Source organism: Cyprinus carpio, chromosome B19 (assembly GCF_018340385.1).
Source record: "Cyprinus carpio isolate SPL01 chromosome B19, ASM1834038v1, whole genome shotgun sequence".
Lineage (NCBI taxonomy): Eukaryota > Metazoa > Chordata > Actinopteri > Cypriniformes > Cyprinidae > Cyprinus > Cyprinus carpio.
In genome coordinates this window covers 296,348-313,774 of record NC_056615.1, presented here as the reverse complement: position 1 = coordinate 313,774, position 17,427 = coordinate 296,348, and the positions used below count along the sequence as shown (strand labels likewise).

General features: G+C 38.8%; 1 protein-coding gene across 3 annotated transcripts; it reads right to left on the bottom strand.

The window, feature by feature from the left end:
- Positions 1-458: 458 nt before the first annotated feature.
- On the bottom strand, positions 459-17,103 carry LOC109111372 (gastrula zinc finger protein XlCGF57.1-like). Of its 3 annotated transcripts, XM_042745367.1 has the most exons (4): positions 16,865-17,103; positions 11,882-12,045; positions 7,030-7,079; positions 459-3,115 (listed from the first exon to the last, which is right to left on the bottom strand). In XM_042745367.1, exon 4 carries the CDS (start codon positions 2,874-2,876, stop codon positions 1,596-1,598), a length of 1,281 nt encoding a protein of 426 aa, XP_042601301.1. In that variant the 5' UTR covers positions 2,877-3,115; positions 7,030-7,079; positions 11,882-12,045; positions 16,865-17,103; the 3' UTR covers positions 459-1,595. The 3 variants fall into 3 exon arrangements, with proteins under 3 accessions (XP_042601301.1, XP_042601302.1, XP_042601300.1); XM_042745366.1 differs by lacking the exon at positions 7,030-7,079 and having other exon boundaries at positions 743-3,115; positions 16,865-17,092; XM_042745368.1 differs by lacking the exons at positions 7,030-7,079; positions 11,882-12,045; positions 16,865-17,103 and adding an exon at positions 4,617-4,740.
- Between the last annotated feature and the right edge of the window lie 324 nt (positions 17,104-17,427).

Sequence of the window (17,427 nt, the reverse complement as noted above, 5' to 3'; positions counted from 1 at the left end):
TAGCAGTATTTATTCACTTATTGTAACTCCCCTTTATGCAATCTCCGCCTTTTCTCCACACTCTACCCCCACACCTTACCTCCCTTTTCAGAAAGTTTTTTCCGGAGGTGTGAAAAAAAAGCACCTCTGAAACGGCGGGGTTTCATGACCCTTTAAGGACGTAGCACTACACTACCACTTCTTCTTTTTATATGATATATTGATCTCTGCTACCAATGAATCTAGATCTGTCTCTGTCAGAAGGAGATGCATTAACGAGAACACTATTGTGCTGTTTATGGAGGCTATATCTTTAACACCAAGCATTTCTGCAGACTCTGTTGATCTTCTTCTTGATTCCTTTAACTCAAAAGTTAAGAATGTTATTGATGATATTGCTCCTGTGTCAGCAAGAAGACTGGCAGACAAAAATCAGCTTGGAGAAAATCAACAGCAGTACAGAGTATGACAAGACAATGCAGAAAAGCCGAGCAGATGTGGCGGAAGATGAAACTTGAAATTCACTATAGCATCTATAAAGACAGCCTTCATGCTTTTAATGTGAAACTAGCCACAGGTAGACAGAGATTCTTCTCAAATCTTATAAACAGTAACTTAAACAACACTTGTACTTTTTTTGCTACTGTTGAGGGAGAGACAAACCCCCCGAGTCAGACTGCCAGTGAAATGCTCTCAGACAGCAAATGCAGTGAGTTTGCTTCCTTCTTTTCTGAGAAGATCATCAATATCAGGAAAGAGATTAGCACATCCTCAAGTAATGCAGAGGTCAGACAGATTCGGCTGCAATATCAAAAAGAAGATACTATGTCTGTTTTTGAAGAAATTGATAGCAAAATTTTGGAAGAAATAGTACTGACTTGGTACCGTAGTATCGGTTCTTGTGACATCCCTAAAAAAAAAATTAATCATAGTTGGAGATTTTAATCGCATGTTAGAATTCTAATCTGCAAATTGGTAAACTGTGTTTAAAATTAAGTGGTGCAACAAAACTTGATTTAAAATAAAACCCAGATCAACAAATCCTTGATTCACTCTAAACTACTTCATTTAATCCTTGTTGGTGCAACCCACCCTAAGTGATATAAATTTAAAAACACAGAAAGACAAATCAGAATCAGAAAGAGCTTTATTGCAAAGTGTGTTTACACACACAAGCAATAAGTCTTAGTGTTAGGAGCTTCCAGTACAGAAAGTACAAACATAGTGTAGACATACATAAAATTAAGGTAATAAAACACTAACATTAGAGAGAATAGACAATAAATTATAAATAACAATAGTAATAAAAATATACAGAAAAAGCAAAAATGTCCATTGACAGAACTGTGAATGTGCCTATATGCTATGTACAGATGTACAGTACTGAGGTGTGTTATGTGTTGTTCAGGTGGGATATGGCCTGGGGGGAAAAACTGTTATGAATAATAACTGATTAATGATAATAATATGATTAGAACAATTAATAAAATGATTAATAGAAAAATATTCATCTGAAATAATCATCAGTTCATTAAATGTTCTAATAATCTTTGAATAATCAAGTATCAATATAATTATTTTATGCAGTCTTACAGATCAGAACTCGAACTATAATCTCAGACATGCATTTTTTTATGAGTGGTTAGAGAAGAAAAATGAGTGAAACTCTTCCCACATGAATGGCAGTGATACGGCTTCTCTCCAGTGTGGATCCTCTCATGTATCCTCAGATATTCTGAGCGTTTGAAGCTCTTGTCACAGTGTGAACACTTATAAGGGGTTTCTCTAGTGTGAACGGTCCTGTGCACTTTCAGTGCACCATCTGTAAAAAAAGCCTTACCACAGTCAGAGCAAGCATGATCCTTCACACCGCTGTGTCTTTTCTGGTGCAATTTTAAAGTACCCATCTGACTAAAACTCTTTCCACACAAAGAACATACATAAGGCTTCTCCTTTGTATGAACTTTTAGGTGATCCTTCATGAAATTTGCCCTTAAAAACGTTTTACCGCATTGATCACAGCTATACAGCCTTTTTCTAGAATGAATAAGCAGATGTTCTTTAAAAACGCCAGATTTTCTGAAACTCTTCCCACATTGATCACATGTGTGTGGCTTTTCTCCAGTGTGGATTTTCATGTGGTCTTTAAGGCCTCCTTTTTGTGTATAACTCTTCCCACATTGAGCACACGTGTGCGGTTTCTCTCCCGTGTGAATTGTCATGTGTTTGTTAAGGCTTGCTTTATGTATGAAACACTTCCCGCACTGACCACATGCATATGGCTTCTCTCCAGTGTGGATCTTCATGTGTTCATTTAGGTTTCCTTTAAGTGTGAATCTCTTCCCGCACGTATCACATGTGAACAGCCTCTCTCCAGTGTGGACTTTCATGTGTTCATTAAGGTTTCTTTTTTGTGTAAAACTCTTTCCGCACTGATCACATGTGAATGGCCTCTCCCAAGTGTGGACTTTTTTTATGTGTTCATTAAGGTTTCTTTTTTGTATGAAACCCTTCCCGCACTGATCACATGTGTGCGGCTTCTCTCCAGTATGGATCCTCATGTGATCATTTAAAGGAACTTTTTGTATGAAACACTTCCCACAATGATCACATGCATATGGTTTCTCTCCAGTGTGGATTTTCTTGTGTACAGTAAGGTTTCCTTTATGTGTGAAACTCTTCCCACACTGATCACATGTGTATGGCTTCTGTCCAGTGTGGATTTTCATATGTTCTTTAAGGTTTCCTTTTTGTGCGAAACTCTTCCCACATTGATCACATTTGTGTGGCTTTTCTCCAGTGTGGATCCTCATGTGTTTGTCAAGGTTTCCTCTATATGGGAAACTCTTCCCACATTGATCACATGTGTGTGGCTTTTCTGCAGTGTGAATTTTCATGGGTTCAATAAGGTTTCCTTTTATTGGCAAAATCTTGCACTCATCACATGCATATGGCTTCCCTCCACAATGAAATATTACGTCAAGGCCAAGATTTTGCTTGCCTGAGAAACTCTTTCCACAGTGAGAGCAAGTGAGACATATATTGTTGTTTTTCAATGAGGAACTCCAGGATATCTCTTCAGTTTTGACCTGATGTTTCTCCCCCGCTTCAACGAGCTCTTCAATCTCCTTGTTCTCTAAAATGAAAGTAAAAACTTTCAAATGTTTCAAAAGTTAGATTTTCATCAAATCACTGAAACATTACTAAAATAAATTAAATTAAAAATCAAAGAGAGAAATGTGAAAGGAAAACAACATGTGAATCCTGACATAATAATAGAAATATGAACATTCAGATGTGTTCATTTGAATTATTTTTAAACATTGCAGACTGCACAAATTGAACATTTTTGTAATGAGAACTACTAACTATGTATTTCATTAACTATATTTTAAGTCAGGGATGTAAAATGTTTAAAATGTTTGAAATTAAAATCTTATATATATATATATATATATATATATATATATATATATATATATATATATATATATATATATATATGGTATAAAAATTGAGTTCTAGGCTCCATTTTCTGCCCAATTCATGATATTATTTGCTCTAGAGCTGCAGTTTTTTTTCTTTTTTCAAATGAACAAAATCAATCAATTATTGACCTAAAACAGGGGTCACGAATGTCGGTCCTGGAGAGCCGCAGCCCTCCAGAATTTTGCTTCAAGCCTAATCAAACCCTATATATATATATATTATATATATATATCCAGGTTGGACCCCCTTTGCCTTCAGAACTGCCTTAAACTGGACACTTTATTAGGTACACCTTGCTAGAACCAGGTTGGACCCCCTTTGCCTTCAGAACTGCCTTAATTCTTCGTGGCATAGATTCAACTAGGTGTTGGAAACATTCCTCAGAGATTTTGGTCCATATTGACATGATAGCATTGTAACGCAGTGACAGAGACGTGAAGCGAGCGGATTCATCTGCAAGCTTTTTATAGTAAACATGGTCTAAACACAGACAGGGTCGAAACAGTAGCAAACATGTATGGCACAGGCAAGTAGTCCTAGGGCAAGCGTGGGTCTTCAATTGACGAACAACATCCAGAGGGGTTGACAAAAGTGGTAATCTGTGAACATGAGCAATAGTCCAAACGATGAGCAAACACAGTCCAAAATAGCAAGGCGAATGGGAAAATCCAGAATACACAGGCAAGAATCAGAAACCAGGAAATCAGGAAACACAACAAGACTAGACTAAGAATATAGCCAAACTAAGAACTAGACTGGGAACTGGCTCCGCAACGTTGCTATCAGCTAAACAGCGAGAAACGCAAACAATACTCGAAAGTTTGGACAGGAAATGAATGGATCTTAAATAGACAGGATAACGAGGTAAAGATGAGGGAGGATCTAATCATTTACTATGGAAACTAACAAGATGGGCAAAGGAACAAGGGAACACAGAAACAATGGGGAACAAGAAAACTTCAAAATAAGAGTCCACAAAAAACCAAGACAGGGGAACATAGACTGAAATCATGACGTAGCAACATGACAATCACGACATTCGCCACCCCCGTTCTAGGTCAATGGCTTCCAGACACTCCAAAAAACAAAAGTTCAAGTTCAGGAGAGCAGAGGACCACCATGATGAAGCAGGTGGAACAGGACCCTACCAGAGCAGAGCAGAGGACCACTACAGCAGAGCAGATGGGTCCAAGGACCTCCACGGCAGAGCAGAAGACTTCCACGGCAGAGCAGACGGAACAGGAGCCCACCAGTGTGGAGCAGACAGAGAAGAAGACCTCCAGGGTGGAGCAGAAGCCTACCAGGGCAGAGCAGAGGACCACCAGGCTGGAGCAAGAAACCACCACGGTGGTACAGACGGAGCAGAGAACCGCCAGGGCGGGCAAGGCTGGTTTGGACACCGTGATAGAGACTGAGGCCTAGAAGAAGCAGAGACAGGCAACACAGACAGAATATTCACGGCCCCAAAGGCCGAGGCAGGGAATTCAAGGAGTTCATCAATTTCCCTGGTAACCACTGAACGGGCAGACAGTTCATAAGCAGGCTCACTGACTGGGACTAGCAAGGTAGATGGTTCAACAGACGCATTAGGGAAAACAGAACAAACAGACAGTTCATGAATGACCTCTGTAGCAGTAATAGGGTTAACGGGACAAACATTGAGTGCATTATTTTTTGGGGGGGGGGGGGGGGGGGGGGCTCATGATAGGCAGGTTTAAGGGTTCAGAATTGGACACACTTGTGAGCAGTGGACTGGCAGACAGATCAAAACCAGATGCATTGACTGAAACTGAACTTGTAGACATGTCACAGACAGACTCAATTGAAACAGGACAAACAGACAGTTCAAAGGGAAACCCCTCAACAGGAACTGGATAAACAGAATGTTCATACTCAGTCAGTTTGGTTGTGATTGGACAAACAGACAGTTCATTAGTGGCCTCTTTGGCAATGACAGACAAAGGTGAAAGTACAAAGACAGCCTCTTTGGCTAGCTTGGGACAGGATACTAGTTCATAATTGCCCTCCATGGCTGGTTCAGGACTGGACGACAGTTCATGGGCAGCCTCTGTGGCTGGGTCGGGACAAGACAAGAGTTTATAAGTGGCCTCTGTAACCGTGACAGGACAGCTAAGAATTTACAGAGGCCTCTGTAGCCGTGACAGGACAGACGGAGAATTCACAGACGGCCTCCATAGTCGTGACAGGACAGAAAGAGAGCTGATAAGGGAACACCACTGACACCTCAGTAGGTTCTGCAGCAGTTGCTGCCACCTCTGGAGGTTCTACAGTAGTACCATCAGTACATAGAGAGAGTTCAGTAATGGTCTCTTTGATCGTGACTCTCAGACTGAGAGTGCATTGCTGGGTGCCACTACCATACCAGGAGCTGAAGTGAGCACCGCTGCTTCGAGAGGTTCTGCAGCATGTGTCGCCATCTCTGGAGAAACTGCAGCAGGCACCATCACTTTGGGGAACACAGCAGCCAACGCCACTACCCCAGGGGTTTCTGCAGTGTCAGCCAGCACCTCTGGAAATACAGCAGTGGCCACCGCCATCTCTAAAATTTCAGTGGTGGTGTATGCAGCTCAAACACACCATAAAGCAAACCCCAGTGCTGCAGGCAAGGGAATTAGTTCATGAACAGGAGGGGTTGAGTGTGCTGGTTTAGGGATATCAGCTGCACGTGCTGACACCAGCATTGAATCCTCCACGCTGGGTGCCAGTCTGGAAGACTGAAGAGCTGACCTCAAGGATCTGGGTGCAACAGACAGGGAGTAACAGGATTCATGATGAACAGATAAGACATGGCGATCAGCCGTGACATGACGAGACTCTAGAAGATCAGCTGAGACGTGATGAGACTCTGGAAGATCAGCTGATACGTGACAAGACTCTGGAAGATCAGCGGAGACATGAAAAGACTCTGGAAGATCGGCGGAGATGTGACGAGACTCTGGACGATCGGCTGAGACGTGACGAGACTCTGGACGATCGGCTGAGAAGTGATGAGGCTCTGGACGATCGGCTGTGGCTTGACTGGACTCAGGAAGATCAAATGTGGCTTGACTTGACTCAGGAAGATCATCTGTGGCTTTACTGGACTCATGACGATCAACTGTGACTTCGCCATTTTGCGAACGGGCTCTGCTGTCGCCTCGATTACTGGAGCACGCTCCGGTGCAGCCACCATTTCACGAGCAGGTTGAATCTCTGGAGTAGCGATCAGCAAACTTGAATGTCCCAGCTCTTGCGGTTGATCAGATTTCGCGGCCACCATTACTGCGATATTGCGGTCCTCCTCCACGACACCCACAGTAAATAATGAGCAAGCAGACAGCAAAGCAAAGTCCATAAACTGAGCAAGTGACAAACGCGGACCCTCACGTCTAAGTTCTGACTGAAGACGTTGATTAACGACATCACAGCAAAACTCAAATCAAATCAAAATAATGTCTGGTAAATCGGAGTAGTGATCAAAGGCTAAGATCTCCCAAATATAGTTCTCTAACGATCGTGGACCCTGCTTAAGGGCTAATAATATTCTTGCAGTGTCCGTACCTGGCCAGTGTTCACTTGAACAGCTGCTGGATCTTTCTGGGCCTGGTATTCTGTAACAGAGTGACAGAGACGTGAGGTGAGCGGATCCATCTGCAAGGTTTTTTTTAATAAACATGGTCTAAACACAGACATGGTCGAAACCGAAACAGCAGCAAACAGGTATGGCACGGGCAAAACACAGGAGTAGTCCTAGGGCAAGCGTAGGTCTTTGATTGGGGAACAACATCCAGAGGGGTTGACAAAAGGGGTAATCCGTGAACATGAGCAATAGTCCAAGTGAGGCGCAAACACAGTCCGAAATAGCAAGGCGAATGGTAAAATCCAGGATACACAGGCAAGAATCAGAAACCAGGAAATCAGGAAACACAACGAGACTACACTAAGAATATAGCCGAACTAAGAACTAGACTGGGAATTGGCTCCGCAACGTTGCTATCGGCTAAACAGCGATAAATGCAAACAATACTCGGCAGTTTGGGCAGGAACTAAATGGATCTTAAATAGACAGGATAACGAGGTAAAGAGGAGGGAGGAGGTAATCAATTACTATGGAAACTAACAAGATAGGCAAAGGAACAAGGGAACACAGAAACAATGGGGAACAAGAAAACTTCAAAATAAGAGTCCACAAAAAACCAAGACAGGGGAACATAGACTGAAATCATGACAAGCATCACGCAGTTGCATCAGATTTGTTGGCTGCACATCCATGATGTGAATCTCCCATTTCACCAAATTGCAAAGCTGCTCTATTGGATTGAGATCTGATGACTGTGGAGGCCATTTGAGTAAAGTGAACTCATTATCATGTTAAAGAAACTAGTCTGAGATGATTTGAGCTTTGTGACATGGTGCATTATCCTGCTGGAAGTAGCCATCAGAAGATGGGTACACTGTAGTCATAAAGGGATGGACATGGTCAGCAACAATACTCAGGTAGACTGTGGTGTTTAAACGATGCTCAATTGGTACTAAGGGGCCCAAAGTGTACAAAGAAAATATCCCCTACACCATTACACCACCACCACCAGCCTGAACCATTGAGACAAGGCAGGATGGATCCATGCTTTCATGTTCTTTACACCAAATTCTGACCCTACCATCTGAATGTCGCAGCAGAAATCGAGACTCATCAGACCAGGCAATGTTTTTCCAATCTTCTATTGTCCAGTTTTGGTGAGCCTGTGTTAAATGTAGCCTCCGTTTCCTTTTCTAAGCTGACAGGAGCAGCACCCGGTGTGGTCTTCTGCTGCTGTATCTGCTTCAGGGTTCGACGTGTTGTGCGTTCAGAGATGGTGCGTTCTGCATACCCTTGGTTGTAACGAGTGGTTATTTGAGTTACTGTTGCTTCTCTATCATCTCTAACCAGTCTGCCCATTCTCCTCTGACATCAACAAGGCATTTTCGTCCACACAACTGCCGCTCACTGGATATTTTCTCTTTTTCTTTCTCTGTAAACCATAGAGATGGTTGTGCGTGAAAATCCCAGTAGATCAGCAGTTTTTGAAATACTCAGACCAGCCCATCTGGCACCAACAACCACATCACGTTCAAAGTCACTTAAATCCCCTTTCTTCCCCATTCTGTTGCTCGGTTTGAACTTCAGCAAGTCATCTTCACCACATCTAGATGCCTAAATGCATTGAGTTGCTACCCTGTGATTTACTGATTAGCAATTTGTTTTACCAATCAATTGAATAGGTGTACCTAATGAAGATGCTCTGGAGATGCTGTTTATGTATTTAAGTCCTCATTTGGTGAAACGACAGACGCTGAAATAACTGTGCATCTTTCATTCATACAGAGATATGATCGCTTAATATGAGTTAACCCTCTGGGGTCGACTAACGCGGATACGCGTTTTGAGGCATCTTCTCCTGATAAACCCGAAAAGAACTTACACTTTTAGTTTTGATCATACAGATAAGAGCAACACTTCAATCGAATCTGTAAAGGGTCTACTTTTATTTGTATACACACATAATAACAACAAAACTTTGTGCATTTACAAAGTAAAGAAAACAGGGTGTGCTGTCTGCCGACTTGGTTCTGCGTGATCTTCATTTAGAAATGCGTCATTAAAATTAACTGTAACGCAGCAAATACTCAACACCGAGATATGAGAGATATATAGAAAGCTTTACATGTCTACTTTTAAACTGAGCAAGTCTTATCGAAAACAAATATTCTGTGATAAAGTAATCCATATGAAAACAACGCGATGTCCAGTCTTTCATGTCTCCCTTCATTATATCTAATGCGACCATGCCCAGCACGCTATTGATATTATAATGGTCCAAGTGAAGCACGCAGAGTGTAAATGCCCCCATAACAGCAAACAAAGCAGAGAGACTGTTCTTCAAGTTTTTTTTTTAATTTTACTGTTCACTTCGCTCTGAGAGGAATAAGACATAATTCCCCTCAAGCAGACCGCTGAGAGGAATAAGATTTGAATTACCTCAGAAAAAAGAATGCAGCAGCTTGACCCAGCAGAGATCTTAAACACGAGTAAGTCTTTTTTTATTATTCTACTTGTATTAGTTTTCATATGACTTGTACACATTTTACTAATTAGACTTTTTCCTAAAATTCCTGACTAAATGTATAATCAAGTGAAACATTATGAAATTTCACTGACATCATCTCAGTGTTTCAGATGCCAGGATGTTTTTTTTTTTAGAATGTTCTATAACATAGACAGGAATACGATATAAAAGTAATATGAGTTATAATGTTGCTAGCTTAATGTCAGTTAGTATGATTAGACAAAACTTTACTGTGATAGGTTATTCTCTGTTCACGAATATAACCATTTATGTTTATAACTATATATATTGTATAGGCCCACATACAAAGCATGCTTGTGTTTATGAATGTAACTAAGCTTCTTCATGAATATCTGATCTGGTGTAAATATTTTGAATGTGTTATACCCTGTCATTGGTGTTTGCGATCGTCTGAGGTATAAATGTATCAAGTAAGCTGTAAATATCACTGATAATATGTGTGCTATGTGGTAATTGTGTTCTTTTTTCTCTATAAATTAGCACTAATATCAGTGACCATCACAATTATGTTAATAATAAGTAGTTTTTTTTTGTGTTACTTTTTTTTATTTCAGAGGATAACAAAAGAACCTTTTGCAAAGCGAGCCAATGCAAATAAGCAGCCCTCTCAGGAACCTGGAACACAGCTAAGAACACAGTCACACTCCCATGAGTCTCTTCAAAAAATTAGTATGCCTTTCAGAGCACATAAACATATACACTTTGGAAATGCTAGGTATGTGATGTTCATTTATATATTTCAACATGACACAATACCAGTCAAAAACTTTTGAACAGCAAGATTTTTCATGTTTTTGTAAATAATTCTCTTCTGCTCACCAAGCTTGCATTTATTTGGTCCAAAATACATAAAGTTGCATTTGCTAAAGCAGTAATATTGTGGAATATTTTTACTATTTAAAATAACTGCTATCTATTTGAATATATTTTAAAATTTAATTTATTCCTGTGATCAAAGCTAAATTTTCAGCATCATTACTCCAGTCTTACTCCAAGTGTAACAATGTACACTATACCATTCAAAAGCTGGGAGTCAGTATATATAGAAATTAAAACTTTTATTACGCACACAAGTGATGATAAAGACATTTATCATGTTACAAACGATGCTGTTCTTTCAATTCATCAGAAAAAAAAAAGAAAAAATCTCATCTCTTTTTAACGTTAATAATAATAATAATAATACGTTTTTTTTTTTTGAGTAGCAAATCAGAATATTAGAATGATCTCTGAAATATCGTGTGACTGGAGTAATGATGATAAAAATTCAGCTTTGATTGTTCCTAATATACTGTTTAACTGCACTCGCAAGTGAATCTCAAGTTATTTTGTGGGATAACTGAATATATTCTAAATAAACTACAAACATAAAAATATATACATTTATTTTATTCCTCACATTCTTTCTTGTAACTCTTCCCTCTCAGTCACACACCTGGCTGAAAGGCTCATTATGCAGCTCATTATGCAGGCCTTTGTCTTCTCAGGTGTAAATCACACTAATATTGATGGTCAATCATGCCTACTCGCATATGCCCTTTCGAAACAAAAAGTGTCTTAGAAAATTTAAATCAATCTGTTGTTTTCTGTGAGTGAGTAAACAAGATGATTTTCACATCATTTTGAAGCAAAAATTCTAGGCTACAAGCTCCAGGTTTGACAGTCTTGTGAACAAATATTCTGTATGTGTTTTATGACCTTATTTCAGTGACTTCAAAATTGTAGTTTTTCACTAACCACGCATAAACGTTGTTTTCTCAAAAACACAATCATGTACATACATGTACATGTACATACATACTGATTACAGTGTTATTAGACTTTAGCCATGTATATGTTTATAAGCATCTGAAAAAAAGCACAAAATCAGGGCATGTCAAAACTTCTCCAGGCCCCCAAAACCCCCTAGACCTCTGAGGGTTAATGCTTATCAGATTGTTTATCAGATTGCGTAAATCAGTGGAAAATAAACTGAAATGATGATTCTGTGTAAAGAAATACCAAGTGAACTTGTATAAAAATATCAGCATTTTTCCAAATATGAACTAAAAGCTCTAATAGACGCTGTTCAGAGATGCTTGTGCGTGACTTCCTGACTGAGTTTTGTCGACAACCAGAGGCGGCACAAAATGTAGCTGAGGAGGCCGCCTCATAATTCTCTATGCAGGAAAAACCCTGATATATTATGTACTTAATGTATCTGATGTATTATGTACTCAATAATTGATTTTGAAACATTTTCAAAGTATTATAACCTTATTAAAGAATTAAGAACAAACACCAACCTATTTGCTGTTCAATATCTTCCTGTTTTATTACGCAGGGCTCTGGATCATTCATGTTTTCAATTTTCTCTCACCAACTTTATCCTCTTCACTTTTAGGCTAGTGGGAACATTCCAGCACTTATTGGTAAACCGCTTTGAAAATGCTGAACTGTAGGTGAATTGCTGTAAAAATAAATCAGTTATCAGTTCAATGCTTTCATCATCAAATTGAGTGTTACAATCAAGCAAACTTCTTCATGTTAAAAAAGATAATGCTAAAAATGCATTAACCCACAGCCAAAACATAAATACATAGAAAATGTGAATATGCTTGAAAACAAATCAAGTGTGACTCCCACAAAGAGGACAATATCTGCTTTGTCATGCCTGGAGCTAATCCGTGCTGGATCTTTTACATATTTAAAGAATTTGATGATAAGATGATTCAAATGTGAGTTTTGAGCAGTGGAGCAGAGTAGCGCTTGTTGTTTGTCATTTCTCCGATCACAAATGCAGACATTGTTTTATGTTTACATTTACATTTATGCATTTGGCAGACCCTTTTATCCAAAGCGACTTACAGTGTATTCAGGATATACATTTTTCTGCCACGTGTATTCCCTGGGAATCAAACCCACAACCTTTTGCGCTGCTAACGCAATGCTCTACCACTGAGCCACAGGAACACGTGGTGCGATACGCAACGTGTAAAAACACAGTATAAGTCATTATAATCAGTAATTATGTCCCCACTGGATGCAGCAAATGCCTCGTTTGTAATGGGTTTTATTGGTCTCATCATGCTGGGACACACATCACAATATGGTGAGGGGCGTAACATTTCCGCCACACACTTGGTATTTGGCCAATCACAACGCACTGGATAGCTGGCCAATCAGAGCACACCTCGCTTTTCAGACCGATGAGCTTTGTAAAAAACGGTGTGTTTCAGAAGGCGGGGCATAGAGGACAAAACAATAATGTACAGTATGTGTAAAAATGATGTTTTTAGCAACGTCATATGACCCCTTTAACATTTAAAATAACACATTGTTAAACTAAAAAGCTTGTATTTAGGGATGCTCATATTGACTGTTTAAACCGTAAACAGACAGTAAGAAATGTAACCTTTTAATACTATCAGTTAACATTAAATTCAATTTTTTTTTTTTTTCAATTTTTAATTAATTAATTTTTTTAATGTTGGTGAAAGAAAAAATTATGTTATACATAAGTTATCTGTTTACTCAGGTCACGTGCAGCGTGGCTATACAGACACATTTCACTGAGCAAGCACCTGCTTCACCTTCACTAAGTTAACTGATGTAGAATACACAACACAGTGGCAACTGGCAATGCTGGATGAATGGTTATCAGAGAGTGAATCCATGAGTGGATGCATTCTAATTCTGAATGGATTATTATAGCCTTGAAAGTGCGCAATGGGCGCTGCCCTTATAATCACTGGAAAGCTGTCACTCATCTTACTGCAGTTCATCGTGATCTCACAAGGTTTATAAGAAGTAATAAAAGAACCTTTACACTGCACAATTAATTTCTTATTTACGTCATGTCACTTGTTTTAATGAGAGTTCACAAATGTGTAGAACTCAGCAGAACTGAACTGAACACTAGGGCTGGGAATGGAATCCTAAAAGAATCTTATATCAGTGTTGTTGTTAATGTTCTGGTTATTTTGTTTCAGTGTATAGTTTGCTAATTTTGTGTAAAGCATACTGTTAAAGTAAACATCATTCAGCTGAACTGTGCACATGTATTTTAGACACTTCATGTCTTGTTTTATTCATGCAATAAACGCATGTCCACTGCTGAGCTGTGGGCTATGACTAATTTCATGGACAATGCAGACAAAAATACAATTTTAAATCAGTCAGAGCATTTTTTTTTACACATGAAGCTTCATATTATGAGAAGGCTACTTTCTATGACCTTTACATCCTGCAGTCATTGCAAAATTAGGTTCCTCAAATCGATTCTTGGAATCGAATCCCATCGATTCCAGAACCAGGAATCAGAATAGATTCCAAAAATGTCGGAATAGAACATCCCTACAGAACACCGGAATTTTGGGTGGTGAAAGGATTGTAACTTAACCGCCTCTGATTGGCCACTGTGTTGATGAAATCAACAGATGTCTGTGATTGGCTATGTTGCTCAGCGCTGCAAAAACATGCTGTGGACAGAAATATATGAGCACTGGATGAAAAGTCCCGAAGCTCAAATTGACGGGAGTGTTGTGATGGTGTTTCTGCCGTGGGTCTAACAGTTAGCAGGCAGTCTATCCGTACAGCATGCTACGTGTTACTTAAATCCAGACACGTACACTGAGGTAGGCCTGCTACAAACGCTTATGTCTGATGTGAAGAACAAGGCCAGTACCGTTCTTCAAAGTGCACTGAAGGATTCAGTCTGTGTCTTAGTTTTATCATCTTTATTCAATAATTATTTAATGTATATATATTTAGTGTAGGCCTATTTATTTTCTTCTTTTTGATTTATATGATTTTATTCAGATTTCTCTGCTCTCAGAAGCACTGCTGGTGTGTGATAATTTGAGGATCTGTGAATCCAGGTTTTGTTGTTTCTCTGTATGCTGCTGTTTGCATGTTAAAATGAAATATTTGTTTGTATTTTTATGCATCATCACAGATTCTATTTTTATTTAATTCTAATCTATTGTTCTAATTTTATCAGTTAGCAGTTTATGAGCAGTGGTTTACCGAAAAATTAAGCGAAATGAGCATCCCTACTTGTATTACTTTTTAATGATTCACTACAGGTGCGATTTTGCCAGTACCTTCCTTCATATATGCACAGCACACAAAATGTTCATAGCATCTACTGTAAGTACCCAGAAGGCTGTAGGCCTAGGGGCCATTTACACAACAACGTTTACAGCCAAAAATGGGAAACTTTTAATGTGTTTTGTCTGTTCGTTTACACGACAACAGTGTTTTGGGGACTGAAAACACATAATTTTGAAAACAGGTTTCAGAGCGCAAGTTTTTGAAAATGCCACCGTTATGGTTTCCATGTAAACACCCAATACAGGAGCCTTTGAAAATGGTGACATCATGCGTAGTACGTGTTAGGTATGTAGACATGCGCAGTATGTGTCGATTTTAACGGCAAGCACGAACAAACAGCACGCTAACTACTGGCCTGCATACGTAACACAGCGTTTTTGGCAGTTTTGGTGGATATGTGTAAATGCAAAACGTTTTGAAATCATCGTGTATACATGAAACTTTTTAAAAACGCAAGGGAAAAACATTTCCATTTTTGACTACATAATTATTGTGTAAAGATAGCCCTAGTGTCAAGACTGACTTACTACAGGTGTGATTTTACCAGTACTGCGCGTACAGTACACAAGCATTTTATGCTATAGCCTTTCGAATCTTTGAAAAATGGGACTTACAGTAATATTTTAAATAATTGTGTTCTCCATATGAATGGAGGTATTGGCAAAATCTCACTGTAGTATGTCAGTCTTGTATCTACATACTACAACCTTTGGAACATGAAACAAAAACAATTGGTAAATTACTGTAATTTTTCATACAGTAATAGAGATCTCAGCTGTAGTAAGTCAGTCTGGTCACTCTTAACAAGAAAGAATAAAAAACATTTTGGTGAATTACAGTATTTTCTAAACATACGTGTCCCTGCAGCACAGAAGCAGTCATCAGTAGCACAGTTATATTTGTAGCAATAGACAACAATACATTGTATGAGTCACAATTATACATTTCTCTTTTATGACAAAAATCATTAGGATATTAAGTAAAGATCATGTTCATGAAGATATTTAGTAAATCTCCTACCGTAAATATATCAAAACTTAATTTCTGATTAGTAATATGCATTGCTAAGAACTTTAAAGATGATTTTCTCAATATTTAGATTTTTTTTTGCACCCTCAGATTCCAGATTTTTAAATAGTTGTATCTCAGACAAATATTGTCCTCCTCACAAACCACACATCAATGCAGAGATTATTTATTCAACTTTCAGATGAAAAAAAAATTTATCTTTATGACTGTTTTTGTGGTCTTTGGCCACATTTATGTATGTACAGTAAAGGAGATTTCAGCTAAATTTCACGTGTCATAAGTCAGTCTTCTAACTGCAAATATACTACAACCTTTGCAACATGAAAAACAAAAACATGGGAGCATACAGTATTTTTTATGAAAATAATTGTTTACTGTGTATATATGACGGAAGGTTTTGGCAAAATCACCCCTGCAGTGAGTCAGTCTTATATCTAGGAACATACTACAACCCTATTGATAAATTACAGTCATTCTTCATAAAATATTTGTGCGCTGTATACAGTAAGGGAAATATTGGCAAACTCTCACCTGTAGTAAGTTGTCTTATAACTAGGTACATCCTACAATCTTTGGAACATGAAAAAGCCTTTTTGGTGAACTGCAGTAATTTTCTTCTAGTTGTAGTATGTTTTATTTGAACAAAATGTAAATAATAGATTCATTGTGTGTGCAAGAATATGTATATAAATATGTATGTATAAAATATGTATTTTCATTATAATTTGCCAAAGTCATCTTTGTATGTAACTAATTATCCGTTTGTTTGTGATATATTTTAAAACAAAAAACGGAAAATGAAAGTTTGAAGCCATTTTTTTTATCTTGTTAATTTTGATGACGCAAACTGAACAAAGAACTGCAGACCGTTACACGGAGCGAGCTCCCCTCACAGATCATGTTCTGATCAAGTGACATTCAAAAACAATACCATTACTGCTCCGAATAATTAAAAACACGAGCATAAACACACACACAATCACAGGTCTTAAATGTATTTAGCAGGCTCTATTTCAGTCAGCAGACGCCAGAAAAGACGCACAAATAGCGCTGAACCAGATGAAAACGATACAGAATGACTCTTTCACAAACTGTGTTTTTATAATCCTACAATTATATGAAGCACCGTGAACTGATTGTCTTACCTCAGGAGACCAACGCTGACTGATGACGCTAGTAGTGACGTCAGCTGTGTCCAAAAGTGCAGCGCGCGCCCTTCCGAGACCGGATATGAAGTGCGATTGCGTCACACCGACGCTGCAGCTGTGTCCCAACGTGGAGTGTGCGGACCTGGAAGGCCACCCCAGTAAACAGGGGACGTCCCTCGGATGAGGCGAACCATTTAACGTTAGGTCCACATTTGGACCGCTTTGTAACGTTCGCCATGTAGGATAGGCTGTATATGTGAGTGAGTGTGTGTGTGTGTGTGTGTGTGTGTGTGTGTGTGACTACAAGTAAGTAAGTGTGTGTGTGTGTGTGTGTGTGTGTGTGTGTGTGTGTGTATTTCAGTAGGCTACAAGTAAGTAATTAATTGATTTTTTTTTTTTGATCCATGCAAAATGATCCAGTCATAGACTGTTAGTTTAGTGTGAAGACTGTTTCAAAAAACGAGTCAAAGCATTTGGGACGAACAGTAATAGATCTCTTCCCAATCCCCCCCAAAAAAGAAAGAATAAAATAAATAAAAAATAATCATTAAAGACTTATT